The sequence below is a fragment of the Amphiura filiformis genome, chromosome 2 (assembly GCF_039555335.1).
Source record: "Amphiura filiformis chromosome 2, Afil_fr2py, whole genome shotgun sequence".
NCBI classification, from domain to species: domain Eukaryota; kingdom Metazoa; phylum Echinodermata; class Ophiuroidea; order Amphilepidida; family Amphiuridae; genus Amphiura; species Amphiura filiformis.
In genome coordinates, this window is record NC_092629.1 from 3446389 (window position 1) to 3473764 (window position 27376).

A 27376-nucleotide genomic window follows, 5' to 3' on the forward strand; every position below is an offset into this window, starting at 1 on the left:
GTCCGTCCGAGCTTGTGAGTGCAATTTCTTGGAACTGGTAAGGCGTATAGTGATGCAATTTGGTGGAAGAGTGGCAATTGGGAGTCTCCAAATTTTAGCAGGATTTTGTCGCAAAATATGGTAATTAAGTACCTAATTTGCATAATTTATGCATATCAAGCAAAATAACCTTGTGCACAGATGATCTGGAGATCTGTACGAGTTACAGTGATGAAACTTGGCAGAGAGTAGCACAGCCAGAGGTTCTTGACATGCAAAATATGCATAATCGCAAGGTCATTGTGAGGTCATTTGGGGTCATGCGGGGGAAAATGGCCATATATTGTTGCAGGTTCATGAAATTTGGTGGGAACGACTACTGTAGGAAGAAAAAAATGTCATGGTCATTTTGGGATCATCCAAGGTCAAATTGCCATAGATTGTCGCAGGTTCATGAAATTTTGTGGGGATGACCACTGAAACAAGGCAAAAATGTCAAGGTCATTTTGGGGTCATCCAAGGTCAAATTGCCATAGATTGTCACAGGTTCATAAAATTTTGTGGGGATGACCACTGAAACAAGCCAAAAATGTCAAGGTCATTTTGGGGTCATTCTAGGTCATCTGGGGTCAAATCGCTATAGACTGCTGCAGGTTCATGAAATTTGGTGGGAACAGCCACCTTAGTGAGACAAAGAATGTGAAGGTCATTTTGGGGTCAAGTGAAATTGCACTGTTTAAAATGATGGACGTCAAGGTGGAGGCATTGCGGCCGACGCTTTGCGTCGAGAACTGCGCAGGTCGAGAACCTGCGAAATTCTAGTTTGAAAAAAATCAGTGGCACACCCCTACACAAACCAAATGTGAGGATTCCCCCTTAATATGCTTGTTGTATTGCCAAGTGCCATAGTAGTAGTAGTATCGACGTAATTCCCTCCTTATAAATTTTGACTGTGTGCATCATTTTGCAACTTTTGAAAATGCACCCAATTTCATATACTGGTATCAATCTTTGTCAATTTAGATTGATTGGTAGCAAATTTTGTATTACATTGGAGCTAACAAGTTTCTGCACACGACCGTATCAATCAAAATGTCATAACAAGATCAGGTTTTGGTGTAGGATGGGTTACATAAGTGTGGACTTCCTTTATTTGAGGTGATTATATTGTATTCATGAATTGATGCTAGATCGTCTACTTAGGACATGGACATGTATGTGGTATAAAAAATGCTCAATTGATAAAAACAAAATGTATCGGGTCTACACTATAGACAGAAAGCCAGTGGACTTGGAGCAAGTCTTATGATCTTGTTTTGTTTGTCGAGGGATGGTGTATCTTTGGTGTGACCAACCTTAAGCTTGAACTGAATGCCATCGGTATCTTGTTATAATTTTTTCCAGTGCGTCTCCGCGATGGAATTACAAGCTATGATGGTCAAGTGCAAGCTTTCATCGTCAATGCCTGGAGGTCGATCCTGATACCGCAACCTGGTTTGCCTACAAATGCAGCTAACATCGTCTGCCAATTGCTGGGATCGGAATCTGCTGCTGGTGTGACAGTGCACGAATACAGCTATGACACTGCAGGTATGATATAGGGGAGAGTGAAAAACTCTTGTGAAATGACATTTAATGTATTCTAGTTTAAACTGTGTGTGTGTGTGTGGGGGGGGGGTATTATAAAGGGACAATCAAAGAATTTCTAAACAAAATATTTTGCCAAATGTTGGGTTCCGCTTCAGAGATATATGAACGCAATTACATCCAGCCAGTGGTTTAGTCAGGAGGAAGCTTTTCCCTGTGAGAAGTCTTGCCCCCCCCCGAGATGCTGGCTGCCTGATCAATATTTAAGATTTTGTACTTTTTTTGACGGTTTTGACCATTTTCATCCAATTTTTCTCCCTTTATTCCCCTCCCATCTAAAAAAAAGTCTTTGCTATGCCATTGTATCAGACCAAGTGTATACAACTAAAAGATTTGTTAAGTCTGACCCAAGACAGACCAAAACTACCTTACTGTACTAATTTCACCATATACGCTAAACCAAGGAATTTGGTTGATTCATAATCTGATGCACCTCCAGTGTTTGCTGGGGGCGAGGTCAAAATATGCAGGGCATAATGGGAAAATGTCGACATCCAAAGCCAGCGTAATAAGAATACAACTATGGAACATAATGCCATTGTGTGGTTAGTGTCATTATAATGATGTGAATGCACAGTAAAACAGTAATTTACAATTATTGTAGATCCATTTTCTATCTATCGATCACATGGAATCCTTTGTGGAGCTGTTTTCAACATTATTATTATCACACTCCCATGAAAATGCTCATCTACATGTATCAGGGACACCGTTCTTTAATTCCAATACATTAGCACTAAGAATATTTAATTGAGGTTATTGGACTATGCCATTGAGATGAGGCTATTGTGGTCCATAGTGTCACTGATTATTTTTACTCGTCACACAGAAATTTCCTTGTATGAGATGAAGGATAGCAATGACAATTTTGTTAAATATCAGACTCAAGATTTTGGTTAATGTCATAAGCAAGATTAGACCTACCGATTGCATTATGTTCCCACCACTGATCTTTTAATTGGTAGAATTCAGTCTAAACTATTATTAACATCAATTGAATTGTTTCTTTTTGTGAATAAGATATTAATATATATTTTTCAGCCAAAAAACAAAAACAAAGTTCTTAATTAACTGCTTAATTAGCACTTCATTTCTTAACGAGGCACTCATATTGGCCTGTAATGCGTAACAACCGAGCTCATGTAGCCTCACTTATTTTCAATTTTCTAAGAGTATTTGAAGATAATTCCTAACAAATAGGGTATCACAGAAAAGCTAAGACTCTAAGCAATGTCCCTGAGGCAAAGATTAATTTGTGTAAGGATCTAATTTTTGTGAATGAAGTTTTTGTTGGTGAGTAATGTTATGTAATGGTTTCCTAAGAAAGTGAATGAAAGTTTGTTAAACTCACCCCTGGGTGTGAAAAATTCGGCCCAAACCCTATCTTATGAAATGAACAAATGATATAGTTCAAAATAAACATCTTTAGGATGACAAAAAAACGAACCAGGAGTTCAGAGGAGATGATTTCCATGATCAGTCCACTTCTCAAGATTGACTTCAACAGTGATTACAAGCTAAGTGTCTGCTTAAATTAACCCCTGTTGTAGCAGTGTTTTTGTATTGTTGTTCTTAACACTTTTACATATTAATGAACATGTGATTGGCAGTAAGTACTGAAAATACAAAGTAGATAGCTCTTTCCAATAATTTTTGACACCATTTTTTACCAGATCAGTCCATTTTCCAAGATGCTTGTTCAGAGATACTTGACAAAAGACCAATAGACAAAGCATGTAATGCCCTTTGATTTCTATAGTTTTAAACATGGTTAACATGTATAGTATAATAGGCCCACATTATATTTCATCAGATTTCTTATGTTAAATGGTGTCATTATGATTTTTTTTAAATGACAGAAAGTTTCATTATCAATTCTAGGCTTTCATGACAGCAAAAACATAGATTTCTTCATATAGATATAGATGGAAAAGCTGAAATTGCAGTGTGCATCTTATGTGTATCTGCACACAAGGTCACACTTGCACATTCACAATAGGCATACACAAAAGAATTTGGCCATTTCTTTTGTGCTTACCTACACACAAGCAGTGTGTGCTATTTCTTGTTACTTCGGGTTGTTACACATTTGGTAGGTCTGATCTTGCTTATGACCAATAGTTCATTTTAACCCTTTGGACGGTCATTTCAAAACAAGGTTTTATGCATGTAAAGGTGCATGTTGTGTGAGTATAGGCCTTTCATACGCATGCTTTAATTACTGCAAATGCTTTGCAAAAGTCTTCTGAAGCTTTCTGACACATTGTTAGAAAAGAACGACGCAGGGAGAAAAAGATGGTGGATCCATGTAATGGATCACAAATCGGATGACCTATTTGGGAGGGTTGTCTGTATTTTTGATGACGAAGACATACAATTTTGTTAATAATATTTTTTGACATCTATTTCTTCAGATTCAACTCCATACAAAGTTGGTGGTGTGATTTGTCCTGATAACCCACATATTGGTTCATTTAACTGCCACTATGCCATGCATGTAGGAGATGAACACCTGTATGCTGCTGGTGTCAACTGTAGGCCTTGTAAGTATTTGTACTGATATCTCCCAGTTTGACTGTATATACACCATGTACATAGGAGCCAATACAGTGCATTGGTTAGAATATCAAATGAAAGTTCATACTAGCACCTATGGGCATCTGCAGACGTATAACGATGTTAACCTTTCGTACACACCTTACTCGTTTATTTACACACTCTAAGCAAGAAGCATTTTGTAAAGGCTAGCATCAAGCAACGGCGATAGCGGTTTCAACTATGAATACAGCATCATTCAAGTATTTAGGCCCTTATAATCTTTAGGTTCGAGAAGTGTGAAAGTTTGTGAATGATGTTCTCTATACGTCAGTGGAGAATTATGGTATGCAACTTCATCCGCAGTGGGCATATTGTGATACAATGCCATTAAATACTTGGACTAGAATCCAGAGTCTTTTGTTAGCAATGGTTGAATAAACATTGTCCAAACACTAGATAAAAAGACAGCTTTGTACTGCAGACCTTTGGTTTAGACCATGCACACAGAATATTCTGTTATTATACTCCCCGAAGCAAGTATTACAAATGCGGGCGTGTATCAAACACAATATGAATTCGAAAAATCCCAAAGTAATAATACTTATTCATTTTTCATTATACACCTCTTGCAAACTGGAATGTGTATGTGTAGAATTTTAATAACCTATGCTAAGGAAACAAACAGGTACATGCAAACTTAAGGGCTTGGATAGCAACGTTTGCATAATTTTTTTTCTGGGACATGAGAGCACCTCAGACATAAAAAATGGCATTCTGAATACGAGGGATGTCCTTCTGATACCAAATAATTTTGATTTTTTGAAATTCACAATAAAATACAAATTTTATGGCAAATTATAAAAACAATTATATTTTTGATATCTAACAATCCTCAAAGTAAACTTAATAAATTTAATGATATGTACTTGAAGTGTATGTAGCTGGGATGAAAAGCTGACGAATGTTTGAAAATTTTGACCTTTCGTATTGAAGGTAAACATTTTTTCCCCAAAAGACCTAACATTTTTAGGTCTTAAAATATCAAATATTAGTAATTTGCCAAAATTTTTTTATTATATCACAAATTTTGAAAAATAAAAATTTCTTCAATATTATTGAGATTGTTTGAAGAAGATGCGACCTGCATAGAAAATTTGCTATTTAAAGGCCCATTCAGTGATTTGCTCATCCGGACAATCGTAAAAATCATCAGAATTCAGATTTTGGTACCTTTGTCATTGTAGGATGTGCTACCATATCCTGCTGGTGGTTCAGCCGATAGCTGTGTATTTAAGACAAAATAAGACATTTTGCATGAATCTGTAATTTATATACTGACAGTATATAAGTTAGCTACATTTATTTGAAAGGGGCTTCAACTCCTACATGTATACTGTTGTTTTCTTAATTTTTTGCCAAATGTTTCATTTCAAAAATACCAAATGACAATTTAACTGACATAGCCTTCACTTTTAAGCAATTTGAAATTTTTTTTAGTTTTTTTACACTTTTGCTAGGATAGCCCATCGATTAATTATTTCTTTGTCATAATTTTGTCATGGAGATGGATCTCATATGATCCGGTTATGGTCAAATTTGTCATGTTCTGTTTTCTGTCTTACATTGAGGCCTACCATTAAAACAATGTGTTTTCAAAATCTGAGTTGATAAGAAAAAACATGTTTAACAAATCCCTATAGGACACTACACACGCTTCTTGTTATAAATTAACCATGTACAATTAAAACAAAAAATTATCTCTGGCAATTTTGGCATTCAATTTCACTGGTGCTATAAAAAATGATTTCTTCTGGTACCAAAATCTGAATTTTTGTGAAGACGAATTGGGGATGAGGCTATCGATTGGTTCAAGGAACTTTCAAGTATGTCTGTTTAGTAATTATCTTCATCTCAACTATTTCTCATTTTTGTAGACATTTCTACCAGACTCGTTGGGGGCAGCACACCAAGGGAAGGACGTGTGGAAGTATCCATAAATGGTGGAGATTTTGGCACAGTCTGTGACGACGAATTTGACATCGAGGATGCTAACGTTATATGCCATTCACTTGGATACCCATCAGCGGAGACGGCCTATAATGAGGCTCATTTTGGAGCTGGAACAGGCCAGATATGGCTGGATAATTTAAGCTGTACGGGATCGGAAAGCTCCTTGGCGTATTGTTCCCACAATGGCATAGGACTCAATAACTGCGCACATGATGAAGATGCATCAGTTGTGTGTGAGCCGAAGCGTAAGTATTCCAGTTGAAATCCACACTCCCCCTGTGGAAGATTTAGCTAAGTCGTCCACAAAGGGAATATGGGGCGTACATGATATAGATGCATCTGTTGTGTGTGAGCCGAAGTGTAAGTATTCCATTTGAAATCTACACTCCCCCTGTGGAAGATTTAGCTAAGTCGTCCACAGAGGGAATATGGGGCGTACATGATATAGATGCATCAGTTGTGTGTGAGCCGAAGTGTAAGTATTCCATTTGAAATCTACACTCCCCCTGTGGATGATTTAGCTAAGTCGTCCACAGAGGGAATATGGGTTTCAAATAGAAAGAATTGGGTAACTTTCATTTGAAATACTCACTCGAGTTGTGGAAGATATATAGATAAAACTATAACATGTAGGAATATGGGTTTCAAAACTATTAACCCTAGCCAATTCCATTTGAAAAAGATACTCCCTCTGTGGAAAACTTTTCTTAAATCTTCCACAGGGTATGACAGGTTTCAAAGGGAATGGCACATTTATGAAATGTGGTGCATGGTTTCATAGTAATTATGGTAAACTCGCAGACTACTACAGACCACAGTCAAAGTCCCTGTGTATTGTATGCTGTCAATTCTTGCATATTCATGAGGGCCGATTGTTCGATCGTGCCATGTCTAACAATCACGCCAGCGTTGCATGCCTTCGCATATACGCGGTACAGCTTTGCGCGATAGACCGTAAAAATATGCGGTAAGTGCATAGCAGTTTCATCTGTCGCATTTCATGGACTAATCGGCCCTCATTATCAGGTGATGCTGAGACTTTGCTTGTACATGGTACATCTTTATCGTCCATGGCTATACTGTATAGCGGGAAATTTTCACAGGGTTTAATTATTGCGCTTTACATGGTTGAACAGTTGCAAATTTTGAACTCTGTGAAAATATTTATACACATGTGAATATATTTGGAAATGCAAATTAAACAGCCACTAAACTGTTCAGAGTTGATAATATTGTGAAAAATTATATTATCAACTCTGAACAGTTTAGTGGGTGTTTAATTCGCATTTCCAAATATATTCACGAAATAATACACAGTACATGTATATCACATGAATAGGACATAGCTTAATAAAACCATACTGTTTAAATTAAGTTAATTCTTTTCAAACTTAATTTTCTTTTTGGGGCATATTTAAAGCTTGCACATGTTCTTACTTGCACCTAATTGAAATCAGCCAAAGTTGTTGGCGATTGTAAGAAACAATTTTGTTTTAAGAGAATTATTCAAAAAGTTCTCCACCCTCATATCTCAGCTGCTGCATATACCGTAGTAGCCTTTTCATATTTTCCATCATTGTAACCTAGGGCCTTAAATATCCACCTTGTGGGCAAATTAAATCAGAGTTTGGTGTCACAGAAATGGAGAAAATCTACATCTACAAAGAAGACATTTAGACCAAATGGATGTAACCATGAACTTCAGGTGTCTTATAATTGAAGCTGGCCGGCATAAAGTCAAATATTCAAAATTATATTATGACGAAAAGAAAAAAAGCTGGTTTAATTCAACAAAAACTCTTTAGCAAATAAAAGAGAAGAGCAGATAAGAACTGTTATCAAATTTTTAATGTTTTTCTTAAAAACACATTGATGCAGAAATTGAGTGTATTAGAAAAAAGGCCTATAATTACAGAAAAAGAAAACAATGATAAAAGGTGCTATACCAGGATTCGAACCCGGAATTCCCGCATGGGAGTCCAGTGCTTTAACCACTGCACCATCTGCCCAACCATTACGTAGAATGTAAATTTTAAGGCTATTTCAATGTGTAGACTCGAACGCATTGCGAATAAATTTTGATTTTCGAGTGATATAAATTAAATTTGTGTTAATTTTGTTGCTTTAAGGTTTTCTAGCATATATGCTATAAAATGTATAATTAGTAAAATAATTTTGATTTTTGGGTGATTTAAATCAAATTTTTGTTAATTTATTGCTTACAGGTTTTATAGCATAATGCTATAAAATGTATAAGCAATAAAATTAATATTTCAGTAAATCTGCAAACCATGAGTATGCAACTCATTTCCTTGGACCATATAGTTGTCCTTCATTTCTGATGAAGTCTCATGTTTGCTGGGCCCTACTATGCCTCACTGATAAGCCGGTTCTGCAAAAATGTCTTGAAACTAAGGTGGCTATAATCAAACGCAGTAAACCTTTGACGAGCACATATAAAAGTATACATCGCGTATTTACTGTGTTGGACGCACTTCTCTTTGATTGGCTGCTGAGGCAATCTGCTGTTGCTTAGTGGAAATTTATGAATGAACTGTGCGCCGTACGCGTTGTTAGCTCCGAATTTGCAACATCGCGGTAGTCGCGCTCGTCAAAGGTTTGCTTCATTTGATTATATCATGTGATCAACCCAGAGTTACATATTCACATATATTGCATTGCATTTGTAATTAATATTTATTTATTTATATAAATTTCCTGTTCCAGTTCGATTAGTGGATGGAAACACCCCCAACGAAGGTCGAGTGGAAGTCTTCCTGAACGGCACATGGGGTACGGTATGCGACAACGACTGGGACATCCTCGAAGCCATCGTCGTCTGTCGACAGCTTGGTTACCAAGCGCCCTCATCAGCTCTAGGAGGAGCACACTTTGGCCAAGGAACCGGCCCAATTTTTATGGACAACGTTCAGTGCCATCCAACTACTGAGTCTCTGAGTGATTGTGATCATCAAGGTATTGGAGAGTTTGATTGTGATCACAGTCAGGATGTAGGGGTTGTTTGCATATCAGGTATCCAAGACAATTAATCCTCTCCATGCGGGTGTCGATTGCCGACGACAAGGTTAATTATTTTTTTACAAATTCAAAAATTTCATAATTGTAAATTTTCATGACCATATTTAGAATCAGCATGAAAATTGCATCAAAATGAGTACAAACAAGCCTAGTATTGGCTTGAGAATAGCTCTTGATATTTTGAGAAAATATCTCAAAACTTTTATGTTGAAGCCTATGGCTTAGCATGAAGAGCATGGAAATGAGGGATGTAAATAGCATATCATATTACTTTTTGAAATTTGCTGCTTGCTATGGATATTTAAAAATATCAGTTTGAGATAATTAAGCTTCAATACATTGTTTGTACAACGGAATTCAGCAGAATTAATGGATCTAATTAGCATATCATATTTATAATTACTGTATATGAGTCATCACTAAAAAAATCTGACCAACCAGACCCACCCCAAAATCCCACTGGAGGGAGTGCAAACTATTTTTTTGCTTTATCACAATAAGCCCAATCGCCATTCTAACTTCCGGTTTTTGAGATCAGTTTTGGGACACTTTGACCTCTGACATATCGGGAAAATTGACATAATTATTATTAATTTTCTTATTATTGTCATAATGTTGATCATTTAAAATACTAAATAATTAATTTATAAAATACTAATATTTTTATATTTGTTTTAGTTATTGTAAAACGTTTTAGATTATATTTTGTACGTACAAAAACCCAATATTTCTGAATTTTCTGAAAGGTCAAAGGACAAAGTGTCCTAAAACTGCAAAAACTGTCCTACAATGCATTGCAAACTTCCAATGCCGATTTGGCTTATTACACCATGTCTATTGCATAAAATATGTACATTATGTAGCTAATGTAAGAAGTATAATTTTCTTTTTCCTTTATAGAGTGTTTTTAGAGTGCAGTGTTGTTCATGTTTTTAGTGAAATTCATACAAGTGTTAATTGGTCTTGAACCTTTATTATATTTGCGCATTTTGAAAACTACAATTTCTGCAAAAATGTATATATAGACGTAGTACTAGTGATGACTATAAGTGAATACTGTGAGAAAGTGACTTTCTTTTTTTGACTTATATTAATGTTTAAAGAGCAAATTCCCAGAATTTTTCAGAGCCACAGAAAAATAGTAATATCTTGGAATATTGTTTCACCTGTCTTGATTTTTTTCTCTGACTTTCTTTCTTGGAACCGGCGCAGTACCAGAATACTGTAGATTTTGTAGCTCTGGAGCTACAACCAAAGAGTACTGAGTCTGTCATGTATGGGTGTCGCTCATGGAAGGGGCCTCCCAGTAATTTTGATATTTGTCCGTCACTTTGATTTTGAAGTGCATGGTTTTCTGCGTTCTGCATGTAACATGTTTTGCCATAAATGTGCACTGTAACACTGAATGTGCAAGCCTTTGTAAGCTTCAAGTAAAGACTCAAATTACTGTTTAATTTCATTCTCTTGCCGATATATGCTGTAGGTTCACTCTTTGGCCTCCATGTGCGACAAACCAGCATGGCTGATTTACCATAGCGTTATGCATGCCTGAGGGGTGCTCATATAGTAAAGGCATACGGGGATGTGCTGCTCCAATGGGTAGATTTTCCACGAAAAATCCTTAGACATGGGATCCCTTTCAAATATTCCATGCTATATTTGTGATAAACATGTTGCTTTTACTATTTTCAAGCTCAACTCCTTAGATATGGGTCCCTATTTTTGGAAAATCCTTAGATATGGATCCCTATTTTCGGTAAAATTACCCTTAGAAATGGGTTCGGAAGCTCAAGCCGCATATCCCTGTTAAAAATAATTCCCCCCGTATGCATGGTACAATTTTGAGTTGGTACTCTTTAGGTGTGGTCTCTATGATGACAGTATAGTAGAATTTAGCATTGCATCTTTATTGATTATGATTGCAGATGCTGTGAAGTGACAGTCTAGCTTATATATTTGGTGAAAATTATAATAAAATAGCAAATAATGTAACAGAAATGTACACTTAATACCTCTTAGTTTGGATTTACTTATTTTTATTTTTCTCCCTTTTAAAACAAAAAATTGATTAAAATTAACTGATCTCTTAGCATTTATACTATATTCACAAAATGTCAGCTTTCTTGTGCGATATCGTGCACGTGAGCAAATGTTATGAAATCCTAATTTATATTCTGCATGTTCTTTATTCATCATTTTTTTCCTGCTTAGTTCGTTCTACATGAATGTATGAAAGAGGGTGGGGGGTGTTTGTATGTATGAAATTGTATTTTATTAGACAAATTAAGAAACTTAGGCTAAGGTTAAGGGGGTGCTTGTTCAGGCCTTTTTGGCCTTCTGAGCATCTCCTCATTCAAATGTGTTGTTTTGCTGTTGTTGTATTGTTGTATTTTGAATGAAATAAAGATTGATTGATTGAAAGGATTTGAATTTGTTACCATTTATTGAACATATGTTTCAGCCCATTGGAATCTATAAAATGAAACTACTCCCTATTCTAGAAAAATACAGCACTGATATTATTGGTTTAGTAAAATATACTGTTTTGCCAAATGAAACAAGTCAAATTTTAATACTTGGTCAATTTTTGGCAATATGGGCCAAAAACATGTGTTATATGGTATTTTTGTATGCTGTGACAATCAAGCCTAAAGAATTGTACTAAGACTTATTTCAAGTTATGGATTTTTGACTATAATTTCTTACTAATTGTAAGAAAACATGCAAAATTGCATGTTTTTTGCCCATTTTCCTTCAAATTGCAAACATATTAAAATTGGACTTATTGCCAGTTAGCTATGTTTCATTTGGCAAAACAAGATAATTTTTTTTAATCAAAAAAAAATAGTGCTGTAATTTTCTGGAATAAGGAGTAGTTATGTTCATAGGGTGTCATCAATGTTGTTCCCTAAAGGGGTAGGGTGTGGGTGGTTCAAACTACAGAACACTCCTACAGGATGGCAAAGAGTAAAGTGTCCTAAAAATGACTAAAAATGGAACCAAAAATTGACAAATGGGGGAGAAAATTTGCCTCCTCACACTAAAATCCTTGCCTCGCTACTGTCCGCTATGTTGAAAGGTTTGCCATGTTGAACATGAAATTAAGTTTGCTATATCGAATATGAAATAGGATAGCTAGGGTTTGGGCTAGTTTAGGGTTATGGTTGGGGGTCAGGGTTAGGGGCTGTAATGTTTGATTTGACATCAGAACCTTATTTTCTACAAAGCGAATCTATGGTGTAGCAAATCTTGGGACTTAGCACTGTCATTACAAAATATGCACACAAAATCAGGTTTGATTTGAAATTGGGATTTTTTTTTCTGTAGGATTGGATTTCAACTGGAATACCCTAGTGTTGATGCTTATTGTACCAACTATTTACTGTAAAAGTGGTCATTTTTTTGTGTGTAAATTTTTGTTGTCGATTTTTAACCATTTCACTTGTTTTAAAATTTGTGATTATGAATTTTCTTACATAGACCTATACATAAAAGTAACATATTCACATGTTTTTATTTTAGCAGTAGCTGCATTGAGCGTGAAAAACTCGAAAATTAATGTACCGCGAAAATTTCTGGTACACATAAATCACTCCTCATATCTGTAAGTGGAAAACATAATTTTTTGAACATAATAATATTATCTGTAAAAATCGTCATTCAAAAAAAAACCCAATTGTTACCCTGATTTTTCAGGATTTTGGGTTGGTCGCTGAGGGCAACACAACAAAATTGTTTTGGCATCATGAAAACACATAATATAAAAGGAGGACAAATCAGAAAACACTCAATTTAGAATTTTGCTGAAAAATAATTTATTAAAATCCTCTTCATAGTAACAAATGATGACAAACAGAACATAAAAACCTACAGTCATTTAATGGGCTATTCAATTTGAAATACACAGTCCCCCTGTGGCAGATTTACCTAAAGTCTGCAGAGGGAGTATGGGATTTCAAATAGAATAGACTAGTAGGTAACTTCCATTTGAAATACTCACTCCAGTGTGGAAGTGTGGATTTCAAAATAATGAATGTTACATGTAGCCAATCCATTTAAAACACATACTCCCTGTGTAGAAGACTTTACTTATCTTCCCAACACAGGGATAACAGATTTCAAATGGAATAGCCCAATTTATCTTAACCATTATGCAGAGCTGCCATATAGTACCACTCAAAGAGCCTCAAAACTTATTAAAAAGCCTAAAAAATAGCGCGTAAATTACCCTAAAACGGGCTGAAAATAAATAAAAGTGAGGAAATTTGTACTTTAAAAAAAAGAATTTCGTCAAAAGAAGGAAAAGTGGAAACTTTTGTTTATGTAGTCACTATTATATAGCTAACCTGTTATGTTGTTTTTACCTTTTAACCCCATGAGAACTACCTGCCTATTGGTCAAAAAGAGGTTTTCATTATCTATTGGACCAATCAACAACATTGTTAGAAGAATTTCACCACACAAAAAAAAATGGGGTGAATTATTTGCAAAGCTCCATTCTTATTGGTGATTAAAATCAGGCAATGTTAGATCAGCAGGTAGTGCTCAGGTTTTTTTTTACAGAAAATGGCACAAAATTGATGAAATTAAATCCGTTCAAAATGTATGTTGACTGCTCAATACCAGAAGTGGGTAAGTGCAATAGCTGCCATGTGTATATGAGTTCAATATGCTGTATGTAAATTGCCATATGTTCAGAGGGCAGCTATTGCACTTAGGCACTTCTGGTACTGAGCAGTTGACGTCTTCATACAGAAATATTGATAGTACACTGATAGTAACCATTATCATTTGATTTTTACTTATAACATTAATTGAGTATTTATCATAAAACATATTGTATAAATTGAGCGTCTTCTCATAGAGAACAAACCTGTTTCCATAGCAAGTAAAAATATTTTTCTCTTAAACCTTAGGCCAAATACAAAAGTTGTTTGGTAAGTCTCCATCATCTGTACCAAATTTTCAAAAAATTTGAAAAAAAAAAGAAAATTCTTTCCCTGGAATTTTTGCATTATTATAATGATATTATATTTAAAAAAACAAAACAATTTGGTTGCACTTTAAACTGGTTTAAAACAATTAGTTTGCACTTTAAACTGGTTTAAAACGATGAGTTCACACTTTAAACTGGTTTAAAACATTTTTCACTTTAAACTGGTTTAAAACAATTTTCACTTTAAACTGGTTTAAAACAATTTTCACTTTAAACTGGTTTAAAATGATTAGTACGCACTTTAAACTGGTTTAAAACATGATTGAAGGTGTGTAATAGTGAAGTATCCCCATTCACATCTAAACTTCATTGTCAAGTTTATAAATGTAGTTCTGACTATGATTTGGCTAATAAAAAATGTTTCCACTATCCCAGAAAAATTGGGCTATTACACTTGACATCTATACACCCCTATGGAAGATGTGACCTTAATCCTCAACACAGGGTGTGACATTCAAATTGACCTGAATATGTGACACCATTTGAAATCTATATAATACCCCATGTGTGGGAGTTTAAGGTCATGTCTTCCGTAATGGGTGTATGGATATCAACTGCAAATTATTTCAAATCAAATCCGTAGGCTAATAGTTAGGAAATGTTTAAACAATCAAATTCATATCTGATTTTTCTATAAGCCAAGAATTTAATTTTTTAGTTTGACTAAAATCTGCTGCTTTCATTTCTCACATTCTCCCAAAATTATTAGCACACATTCTCAAAACTTACATTAATAAAATGTGAACTGAAAATAAAAATGAATACATTAACATCACTCAGTAATGTTCAAGTTGTATAAACTGTCATTATACAGTCATGTACATTTGAATTTGAATATTAAACTTATACAAATTTAATAATAATTAAAAGAAGAAACTGCAGACATTTACATACATAGATACATAATTTCAGTGTTAAATTAAAAACTTTCAATTAAGTTACACAACCAAATTCCTCTTTTGGATACCTAGACAGCTAGGAGGGACCATTATAGCCCTACCTGTTGTGTACTTAGTTCTGTAGGGTGTCTTCATTGTACGCCAACAGGTTTTTTCGGAGTCCCACCGGGAGTGACTAGCTGCAAAAATGGACTCCCTTAATATAGGTACATAAAAAGTTGTCACCGAATTATCAGATGGTATCAATGGTGCTAATCTTGAAATAAGACCATAAACATCAAATTTGTGATGAAAAAATCAAAAAATTTCAGGGAAAGTCCAGGTAACGGTCACCAAGAGTGTGTCATTGTAGCCTGTAGGTGGGTATCAGTGGGCCATGTGTCCCATTTTGGAGGAATTTGGTCATGTTGATTGGTTCATTTCAGTCCAATAAAATCCATGTTGATATTTTTATAAGTAGTTTATACGTGTGTGCATGCAATGGTTTCTAGATAATGTAGAAACAAAAATATAAAAAAGTAATTAATTAATTTTAAGATTTAAGATAATACTTATTACAAATTGGCAAGATTGCCAGTTTTCATATAAACTTTGGTCTCATCTCATTCAGGATTTAGTAAATGCAATACTGACATTCAAGTAATTACCCCCATAGGAACTACCTGCTGATTTGCCAAAAAGAAGTTTTTATTATCAATTGGCTCAATCAGCAACATTTTTAGAATAATTTCACCACAAAAAAAAATTGGGGTGAATTATTTACAAAGCTCCATTCTGATTTGTGATTAAAGTGAAAGTATCATGTAATTGACCAATCAGAGGCAATGTTAGATCGGCAGGTAGTGCTCAGGTTTTTTTTTATAAGATCATGCACAGCCTGCATTGAAGGCCCATTTAAACAAGAATTGTCTTTAAAAAGAATACAATATGTGATGAAGTGGTCAAGCAGTGATGTACATAGTCGTGCACATTCTGCCAAAGTGACATTAGAACTGGAAATATATGAATCAAGTAGTTTCTGTTAATCAAATACTTTATTTTCTGAAAGTCTTGTGACAAATCATCTTGAAAAATATTTCAACATTTGTACTTTTTGTGAAAGTTTTGTGCTGAAAACTTGGTTCCTTATGAATTCTTTGGTTTCATGGTTTACATTGATACTTGATTACTCGTTGTCTTCACTCATATAAGTTGGTGTTCAACTCCTTCCATCATTGGTCAAATCTGGAAAAACAGACAAACAACAACACAAACACTAATATTAGCCATTGCCGGTAACTGATTTTTAATTCAATTCAAATTTGGTTGTAACATTCTGTTTTAAAGCCATTGTATGATTAATTTTCAGGCTTTTCACGCTCAATGCAGCTACTGCTAAAATAAAACAATTTTCAAACCTGATTTTTATGGCATATTTGTTCCAACTTACACCTAATTGGAATTATTGGATTCATCCAAATTCATTGTTTTGCTAGAGCAAATGTGAATTATGACTTCAAACCCTCATAGAACACTACAGTTAAAGGGTTAACACAGTGAGTTTTCTCTAATTTTGCCAGAATAGTTTGGCTTAAATTGACCAGAACAGTTTCCTTACAGTTGTTACTAATAATATTTAGGCCTATTAATAATTATTTGGCAAGGAATAATCAAATTAAAATTGGACAGAAATCGTGTATTAAACAGATTTTGTAATGTCAGGGGATCTGCACTGAACCAGCATTGTCTATTTGATCTCGATTGAACCTGAACGTGCTATTCCACGCGGGTGTCAACTGCATTTTCATTACAAGTGGAACTAGATATATTGCATCCTTAGTAAGGCTGCGAAGTCTAGCCGTGACCTTGAAATGACATCTGATGACCTTGAAATGACCTTCACCACATTTTGCATCATATCCACATAACATATACTAATTTTCATTCAAATTGAATAAACTTTGTAATTTGACCCCTTTTGACCTTTAGTTGACCTCTGGTGACCTTGAAATGACCTCCAATATATTTTGAATCATATCAAGATCACATATACTAATTTTCATCTAAATTGGACAAATATTAGAATTTGACCCCTTTTGACCTTTCGTTGACCTCTGGTGACCTTGAAATGACCTCCAATATATTTTGAATCATATAAAGATCACATATACTAATTTTCATTTAAATTGGACAAACTTTAGAATTTTACCCCTTTTGACCCCAAAACAGACCCCTCCTCCATGTTTAAGCCAAATCTGATTACAATCGAATATGAACATAATGCTAGAGCCCTTTTGGCATTATTCTGATGATCACAGCACGTAATATGCAGAAAATATTGAATTGTAAAGTGATTTTCAGTAATCAACCATTTTTGTCCCTGTTTGACCTTGAACTCAAAATCTGTGAGGACCCCATAGACACCAACTAATGTCAATGCATATGTGTCAGTCGCATCTCTGTACCATAGAATCTGTAGGAAAAGAAGCATTTTGAAGGTATTTGGTTATGTGCCGGAAATACCACCTTAATGACCTTTGACCCCAAATCTGTGAGGACCCCATAGGCCCCGGCTATAGCCAAGGTCAATGTATAAATCTCATTACTGTACCATGTAATCTGTAGGAGAAGAAGCATTTTTGGTAAAAATCACATTTTTAGCCAAAATTACTCATACATGACGTTTGACCCCAAATGGGTCATGTCAAATGTAAAGGCTGGGGTAGTGGAGCTTGTGCCCAAGTTTGGTCATAATCGGTCAAATAATAAAGGAGCTAGAGCAAATTATGTTAAATGTTGACAGAAAGAAGAAGAAGAAGAAGAAGAACTAGTGGCAAATGGTGGTCATAGACCACAAACCTAGCTGGGGCGTATTGGTGTTGTGGAGGTATCTGACCCCTGCAAAAGGTTCCAAAATGTTCCCCTGGTCATGAGGTTTGTTGTCCCCGAGTTTGAGTCCCGTATTCCTTACAGATGTCCAGAAAGTGCAATTTTGATATTTGACCCCAGATGACCTTTGACCTGACCCCTGCAAAATGTTCCAAATATGTTCCCCTGGTCATCAAGTTTGTTGTCACCATGTTTGAGCCCCGTACCCCTTACAGATGTCCAGAAAATACATTTATACGATTTGACCTCTGCATGACCTTTGACCTGACCCCTGCAAAATGTTCCCCTGATCGTGAGATATGTTTTCACAGAGTTTGGGCCCCATAACCCTTACAGATATCCAGAAAATTAAATTATAAAATTTGACCCCAGATAACCTTTGACCTGACTCCTGCAAAGTGTTCCAAAATGTCCCCCTGATCATTAAGGTTGTTGTCACCAAGTCTGAGCCCCGTACCCCTTACAGATGTCCAGGAAATTCATTTCTAAAATTTGACCTCTGCATGACCTTTGACCTGACCCGTGCAAATTGTTCCCCCGGTCATGAGATTTGTTGTCACCGAGTTTGATCCCCATACCCCTTACAGATGTCCAGATAATGCAATTCTAAGATTTTGCCCTTTAATGACCTTTGACCCCAATTCTGTATGCAAGTTCTAGGCGTGGGGTATAGCCGATGCATATATGCAAATGACATCATTGTACTATATAATATGTGGCAGAAGAAGCATTTTGAAGGTATTTGGTTAAATACAGGAAATGCCCCCTTAATGACCATTTACCCCAATTCCGTTTAGACCCTATGGGCGCTGGATATAGCCAATACATATGTGCAAGTTACGTAATTGTAGGGTGTAACATGCAGGAGGAGAAGCATTTTCAAATTTATTGCCAGAAAGAAGAAGAAGGAAAGAAGAAAGATCCGATAGCAAAACAGTACCTAGCTCGGGGGGTTGAAAACCCCCCAGCTAGGTAAGAAGAAGAAGAAGAAGAAGAAGAAAGAAACTACTGGGAAACAGGAGTCTAGCCGCCGCTCGGCTAGACTAATCAACATGAAAATGCATTAAAATGGGTTCAGTGATTCTTGAGATAGCTCTTGACATTGAACTTTTTATGTTGAAGCCTATGGCTAGCACACAGAGCATGACTAACTCACCGTTTATGTTAATTTCACTGATCTAAAAAGTTCCATGTTCTCCTGTTACACACACTACTACAACAAAAGCTGTACAAACTTATGCCAAGTATTATAATATTACAGTGGACCTACCTAGTTCAATATAAAAATCTTTGTATTGCACATGTTGGTATCTCACGAATAGTAAGTCGATGCTTCCAGGAACTCGTCAAATGATAATACTCTATCCTCTGAAAAAGGAAAAAAAAACATAAATGAATAAATTAGTTTGCTTATTCTTCGGGAATGAAATCCCACAAGAAGCATGATGTATGTCTTATGGAGTTTAACATCCACATTAAAAACGGAATAAATGTATTTCGGCACGATTTTAAGAGGGTGTGATAAAGGAACATGTTTTACTTATTTATTTAAAAAAATTGTATGCACTAATCATAGAGCTTATTAATATTTAAGAGGGTGTGATAAAGGAACATGTTTTACTTATTTATTAAAACAAATTGTATGCACTAATCATAGAGCTTATTAATATTTAAGAGGGTGTGATAAAGGAACATGTTTTACTTATTTATTAAAACAAATTGTATGCACTAATCATAGAGCTTATTAATATTTAAGAGGGTGTGATAACTGATAAAGGAACATTTTTACTTATTTATTAAAACAAATTGTATGCACTAATCATAGAGCTTATTAATATTTAAGAGGGTGTGATAAAGGAACATGTTTTACTTATTTATTAAAACAAATTGTATGCACTAATCATAGAGCTTATTAATATTTAAGAGGGTGTGATAAAGGAACATGTTTTACTTATTTATTAAAACAAATTGTATGCACTAATCATAGAGCTTATTAATATTTAAGAGGGTGTGATAAACGGACATGTTTTACTTATTTATTAAAACAAATTGTATGCACTAATCATAGAGCTTATTAATATTTAAGAGGGTGTGATAAAGGAACATGTTTTACTTATTTATTAAAACAAATTGTATGCACTAATCATAGAGCTTGTTAATATTTAAGAGGGTGTGATAAAGGAACATGTTTTACTTATTAAAAAAAAATTGTATGTACTAATCATAGAGCTTAATTAATATTAGGCAAAATAATTGATATAATAAACAAGTTTGTCTCAGCGACTTTAGATCGCAACCCGTGACGCTCAGACGACCCTCCCCCTCATTATATATCGGTAGATACGCTCATGAAGTGGTCTTAAGAAGGGGTATACAAAGATGAAGTATGAAGAAAACAAGGTAAAATAAAGCTGGGATGGGGGGGGGGGGGTGAACAAACCGGAGAAATGGGGATAACGGTGACATACGCGTATACGGGAATTGGAAAAAATTTCAAACAAGAGAAATGGGAAGAAGTAAAATGCTGAGGATAGAATGGAAGAAGTTATGGCAAGAGGATCCAGATAAAGTTTGAAAAACAGGACAGGAAAAGCTGAAACAAACAACAAAAGATAACAATTAGGCTCTAAATGGTCTTGTTTCTTACCGTTTGTGTCAACCTTGTTTAAAATTCTTGAATATTCTGAGATGCCAGCTTTCCGCCTCACCCACTCTGTTACAGTAACTTTTCCGTCATGGTTTTTGTCTAAATCGTCAAAGATTTCATGGAGTTTCTCGATTACAAAGTCATTCAAATTGGTGAATTGCACATCGCCGTCGACTGATCGCTTTCTGAAAACGAAAATAAGTGAGGTGGTTAGTTCATATGTTATTGTATGTTGGTGGATCATTGGTTACAGCAACAATTTACTGCAGATATTTGAATATTTTAAACAATTTCACATATTTATAATTTCATATAGCTAATTTTAATCATTTTGCAGTTATCATGGTTATCGTTACCGGGATGTAAACGCTCATACAAGTATAATAATATATGCGGATTTGAATGCGATATGCATGAGGGAGGGAAAGTGAGGATATTTACAGAGGGTGGGTGGGGTGTGTGTTGGTGAGTGAATGGGTATAGAACCTTTGTTGTACTATAAGGGGCTGTGTAATATTTATGAGCCCCTCCCCTGGGGTAAAATTTCCAAACGGCTCGCCAAAAATCGCTTGCCCCCCCCCCCCAATCTCGGCCCGCCAAAAATTCTTTGCCCCTCCCCCTCCTTGCGCATGCCAAATTTCCCCTTGGGATTCCAATATTTACAAACCTCAAATGGTCTAGATATATGTTGCGAGCAGGAAAATTTGCATATTTTTAAATATGCAAATGTTCCTGCATAAATGCTTAAAAGCGTTTCCGTACTGTTTTCCTAAGGCTTTTGAGCGTTTTATTTAAAAGGCGCCCCATGAATGTGTGCCAAATATCACTTCCCCCCCTTCGGCTTGCCAAAAATGCTTGCCCCCCCCTCTTTCGGCTCGCCAAATATTTCTTGCCCCCCCCCAAATGTTACCCTCCCCCAGGGCTCATAATTATTGCTTAGCCCCTAATGTAAGTGTGCTCAGCTCGGTGTAGGCTATGTGTACTAGGCTTTATGTGGGTGTAGGGGGTCTCCGAAAGATCAGGCTATATTCTACATAAAGCAACTGACTTAGTCTTTAGGATGCGCAATGGATCATAATGCATGGGGGGGCTGGGGTTACTAAAACAACAATGGGGAGGGGTAGTGAATGAAGGGGGCGTCTTACCTGAATGGATGAGGGGGTACTGGTCTACTCTTTTTGTCATTTGTGTTATCGTTCTCGTCATCTATGGGAAAACCATGTGTTGTGTGAACATCAGTGATTTTCATACAGGACTCGACCACCAGGAAGATACTGAGGATGTATAAAAGTGACATCAGGGCTGCTGCGCTCATTTTGTTGGCTTGGTTTTGTTGGTACTTTTGGAGAAAATTAAAATTTGGTGACAGGATGTTGATTTTCCTAATAAGAGAAAACAAAGCAAAATTGGAAAATGATTAGATTATGTGTAGATAGGCCAACATACATGATATAATTGTATACTTTTACGAAAAACGTCCAGTTGACATAACCCAGCAAACACAAAACGTTTTAAACAGGTTATATTTTAGGCTTTTGCTTTTGGTAAAAACGTTTTAATAACATTAAATGTCAGGTAATTATAAAGGTTATGAAAACGTTTAAAACATTCTGCTATGAAAACACACTACAATTTTTTTAATGTTTTCAAAATGTTGTTGTCAAATATTTTCTGCAAAAATTTTTTGCCAAATATTTTGTCAACACTTAAATAACGATATGTTAGAATGTTTGCTGTAAGTTATCAAAAATGTTTTTGAATGTTATGAAAACGTTTTATACCCGTTAAATAGGGCCTACCCTTTAGGCCTATATAACCCGACATTACGTTTTCTGCAACCTTTTCTAACCTTTTGCGAATGATGTCGAAAACATTTTGTGTTTGCTGGGACTTTAGATCTGTTGGAGTTGGGGCTCCAATACCCTTCAGCCCCACCCCTAATACTTTTGGTGCCATCCCGGGTGCCATCATGATACGTACCAGGAAAAGTGGTGTTTTTGACGAATATTTTGCAAACAATTTTTGACTCCACGGGCCTTGGGCACCCCCCAGAATGGATCATCAACAAATTTTCATTTTGCCCCCCAAAAAAAATGTTGAAAATCTTCCAAAGCTTTTGGGCTCCGCCTACGACTTGGGCTTGCCGACACGTACACCATGTGAACGCTCAGATTTGAGACTTGGTCCCTTGGTTAATGACCCAGTTTCCTTAATCAATTACCCCAAAGCAAAAATTAACTTCGACACAAACATCGCCTGATTTCAAGCGATTTGATTTGTTATTCCAGGGTCTTGTGAATTGAACGAAAAGTGGTGTGATTCTGAGGTGAGATTATAAAGTCGACTGGAAAAATCATCATTCACAAATTTGACTCTATAGTTCAATGTCAAGTTCGCCGGGTGAAGGAAAAGTCTGGGCTAAGGATTAATTTGATACGTTGTGATCCGAGCTCATGTAATTTTTTACTTTTAAAAGTATACACTGTTAAACTTGAGCTAGTCAAATAAAAATCCCTTTAAAAGGGAGCGCTTGGCCTTGAATACCCAAACTTAATGAAGGGTGAAATATATCAAAAAATACTGCACGACAGGAACGCACATCTAAAAAAAGGTCTAATTCGACTATATATAATTTTCGACTAACTAAAATTAGTCACACAACTTACAAGATATAATTTTTTTATTCACGGAAAATAATGCTGAAATTAGGCCTATGTATTTATAATGCTAGAAGAACAGTAATATAATTTCACATTAATTTGCATCATTTCAATATATTTTAAAGACTTATAATATTAAATTTGTAAAGAATAAGAAATTGCACGACTAATGACGAATTTATGACTGATAATTAGTCATGTACGTGCACGAATTGATTACTAATTGAATGACTAATTAAATGACTAATTATTTATCGAAAATCAGAATTTTGATAAATAATTAGCTCCCACTCTCCCCCCTGGCATAAATATTGAACGACAGGGATTTCACAATCCACGATTTAAATTGGCAATCAATCTATAAAGTAAAACAAATAAATGTAAGGGATGATTGCACAATAATGACACGCCATTACAAACTTGTTAATATCATTAATACATTATGATATTCAATTGTTCTATGTATCAATTAGGTCTACGTATGAATAATATTCTATTGTTTATGCAAAATTATGCAAATTACTAAGTCCCTAGTATTGTTTCTGTGAATAAAAACCAAACAATAAAACACTTTCCATTTGATTATGTTAAGCAACACCTTTTTAATCAATTAAAACTTAAATTTTGCGCAACTTGCGAAATATATCGAATGATCAATTGTTAGTGTTCATCGATAAAATATGTATGGTGTTCACGTGGTGAGCACTGGTATTTTGCATTTATTGATTGAAATCAGCTGATTTCAATACAAGATGATGTAGGCTACACAATGATGATCATATGATGCAAAAATGGAATGACACATTTCTGAATAACAAAGAAATAGTTGCAACATACGATATTAATAGCTATTAATGTATGGTGATCAGTTTGGATTTCTCTTGCATGATTTCGCCAAAAGTGTCCGATATCAAAACGAAAAAATGTATCTGAAGAATACCTACAATCCTGCGCAAAAAGCTTGGGACATTACATTATATTTCACGCATCGCCTAATTTAATGTTGAATGCTGAAAAATAGTCAAGTCATGCAAGTGGTTACGCTGAATAATTTGCTCCTTCCAGGAGAAGGGAAGGGGAGTAAGCATGTAAACATGAGCTATGAAACGTATCAGGCATTTTCAGCCTCATGTTCAATTCACATGATTTTGATCTTCAAAACATCAACTGTCCTAACGAGTTTTCGCATTGACAAGTTTGTATAGACACTTATTATAGGCATAGACACACCCCTACACATGTATATAGTCCATAGACCCAACCCAGGATTGTTAGGATACACGTGTTACCCAGTTGTACCTTATTGTATATCAGCACATATTAAATCATAAAAAAATATTTTTTAAAGCCCACAATGTCATGGTAATGCCAAAGGAGCAATATTATCAACTTTACATAAGAAATTATTATGTACTCAGTATGATGAAATACAATGTAACACATACAATAGGACATATATTGACAAAATGGCCCATTTTTGTTCTTTTCAGCCGCTTTCCACTTTTTGACAATTCATGCCGATTGCCCCCCCCCCCCCTCCTAATTTCAAGACGGATTGACGCAGAGCAATGCAATATATCGGTCATGATAAAAACAGTCATGACAGTAAAGCAACATTAATAAATTGTTCGAAGTGGCTTTCGTTTGCACGGAAATCGAATTAAATGTTGAAATGAATTTGTAAAGAAAAGACAATCAAAGACATTGACGTGAAATTTTGCACGAATGCTCTGTCAATGCCATATGCCAAGTTTTCAGATAATGGACTAGCGAAAACACGTGCTGGATATGAAGATGGGTACAAGCATGATTCGCTGTCAAAAATAAGTTATTGTTAAGTTACTTTACTATAAGCTAAAAATGTTAGAAAACACCTGAACATGACGATGCCATCTACTTCTCAGTGAGAAACATGAGTTTTGTATCATAGATCGAGGTGATTCTACACTGTCTAGTATAAATCATGAAGTGAAACGAAAACTTGAGATAAAATCACAAATTATGTTACCACAAGTTATATTGCTAACTTACTTTCACATGTATAACCTATTTCTAAAAATGTTAGAACATGAAGATTGCAACGCCTTATCAGTGAGAAACATGATTTTTGTATAGATCGGCGAGGTGATTCTCCACTAAAGTCTAGTGCAAGTGAAACGAAAACTTTTAGATAAAATCACAAATTAGCATAAAATCACGAAAACAACGAATTTTAAACTTACCAGCCAGTATTTCTTCTCTTCAAGGTGTGTTGGTATATATTGCACCGTATAAAATCTCAGCTAAGATTATTAAAAATAACTAATTCTGAGACTTAAGTTTTCTCCGTGAGCGGATCCTGATGGTCGATATTGCACGTTCGATGTTGGTGAGACGGACAAGGCAAAATGCGCCGATCAGCTGGGTTGCTTCCCTTTTTATAGGGCCCATGCTTGATTAAATCCCGCTTGCTGTAGGGCAGCACCATTCATTCAAATGTTAACCAGCTGATCGGTCCCTTATCAGCTGATATTTCTCACTAGATGACGTCATGCATGGTCCCTTTATGGAGTGCGCACGCGCCAGGAGTGAGGCAATTCCCGGTTTTCCAGGGTTCATGTGGAGACCCACGTTTCCCCCAGGCACTAAAAGTGTCGCTCGATCAGCTGTTTTTCACTCTCTGCATGTAAGTGAAATGACAGAGATGGAAAGGCATGAACAGAGAGAAAGAGAGAGAGGGAGGGAGAGAGAGAGAGAGATGGAAAATCGAAGTTGAAACGAGGATATGGTCACCAGGTTTTCATCACAGCTTCCCTGGAGCTGGAATGAATCAGAATTGATCCGCAGTTGTCATGGTTGTTGTTCCTGATTTAGCAAAGCGAATGAATCTACAAGTATTAAAAATATTTTGCATATTTTATTATTTAACAATATGCATAGCCAGAGATATGCGGTGGTATAAATATCTCAATTGTTTTGGATGAGGGGATGAGTCTGTTGATCACGAAATTCCCCTTTAAAATGTTACCAGAGTTTTTTTTAATTTTTATTTGAAAACAGGCAACTACAATTTGTACAAAGTTTCTCAATATACTACGATTTAAAGCTAAAACGATAATACTTATAGCATCTGGCAATAAAAAGTTGCCGAATTCCCCCAAAAGTTTTTGCACATAAGACAAGTAGGATGTTTTTTGCCTTCCAGGTCTTCTTTTACCGTGTAGAGGGATATCCTCTGCATAGAAAAAAAAATTATGAACAATTTTGATTTGCTTATAAACAATATGAAATCACTAAATATCCTGTGAAAATTATTTTCACATTTAACTTTATACTCTGCACTGATTTGAAAATAAATATAAGTAATTGCGCCATATGTTACCATACAACCTCACTCTAAACATACGAATTACAGGCAAAACATTTCGCAATATTTTTGTTAATTTTATATCAAATATGAAAATTCAAATATGAAAAAAAAAAACCGCGACCCTATTTTTCAAATTTTAAGGTCGGTCGGGCAATACGAATCTTTTAAGGCGTAATTTCATCCCGTCGTATTAAAAATTAATCTCCTCTAAACATGCTAAATATGGATGTTCTCGCGGTTTTGAACTTTTGACACCAATCATAATTACGGTACCTTAGGCCTACATGAAGAAACAAATACTGAATCAGGTGTCAATGTATTCTACAATCTTCAGCATCGGAATCATTGATCAAGAACACGAGAGAAATAATAATTAATAATATTGATTTCATGCTGATTGTGTTCATAAACTTTTCAATGCCAATTCAAACTATAAAAGAAATTTAGGCTTTGTCCTTTATTGCACAATACAAGGTATGTAATTAATAATTTAATAATTATTGATGTTATGCTTATCATGTTCATATACCGTTTAATCCTAATTCAAATTATAAAAAAATTGTAGTTATTGTTCCTGAATTAAGGTCACAAAATGACAAAACAAATCAAAGGAGTGGTACAAAAAGTAACTGTCTACAATAACTGCCCTATAACATGTATAATAAACAGTTAGCTTAATATTCAAATAGCTGCCCTTCCATATAGACAACTGACTCAATTCTGCATTGATACACATCTAAAAAT

General features: G+C 35.3%; 2 protein-coding genes across 2 annotated transcripts in view; one reads left to right on the forward strand and one right to left on the reverse strand.

Annotated features, from left to right (window-relative positions):
• LOC140172444 (scavenger receptor cysteine-rich domain-containing protein DMBT1-like) overlaps positions 1 to 11211 on the forward strand; it is a 64944-nt gene extending 53733 nt beyond the window's left edge. Inside the window, 4 exon segments of the mRNA XM_072195595.1 lie at positions 1384 to 1569; positions 4041 to 4169; positions 6099 to 6419; positions 8902 to 11211. Coding sequence (XP_072051696.1) covers positions 1384 to 1569; positions 4041 to 4169; positions 6099 to 6419; positions 8902 to 9224 — 959 coding nt within the window. The 3' untranslated portion in view covers positions 9225 to 11211.
• Positions 11212 to 13004: 1793 nt separating this feature from the next.
• On the reverse strand, positions 13005 to 25696 carry LOC140145736 (uncharacterized). Its single transcript, XM_072167419.1, has 5 exons — positions 25506 to 25696; positions 21769 to 22005; positions 20624 to 20808; positions 19247 to 19344; positions 13005 to 16332 (listed from the first exon to the last, which is right to left on the reverse strand). Exons 2-4 carry the CDS (start codon positions 21936 to 21938, stop codon positions 19289 to 19291), a joined length of 411 nt encoding a protein of 136 aa, XP_072023520.1. The 5' UTR covers positions 21939 to 22005; positions 25506 to 25696; the 3' UTR covers positions 13005 to 16332; positions 19247 to 19288.
• Positions 25697 to 27376: the final 1680 nt, after the last annotated feature.

What these genes read in the sequence shown, in the direction of transcription:
- LOC140145736 (XM_072167419.1), bottom strand. Translation starts at nt 21,938, where the DNA reads ATGAGCGCAGCAGCCCTGATGTCACTTTTATACATCCTCAGTATCTTC. An exon ending in GTACCCCCTCATCCATTCAG is followed by an intron (nt 20,809 to 21,768) that starts GTAAGACGCCCC and finishes TTTCGTTTTCAG; the next exon opens with AAAGCGATCAGTCGACGGCG. An exon ending in AAACAAGGTTGACACAAACG is followed by an intron (nt 19,345 to 20,623) that starts GTAAGAAACAAG and finishes TTCCTTTTTCAG; the next exon opens with AGGATAGAGTATTATCATTT.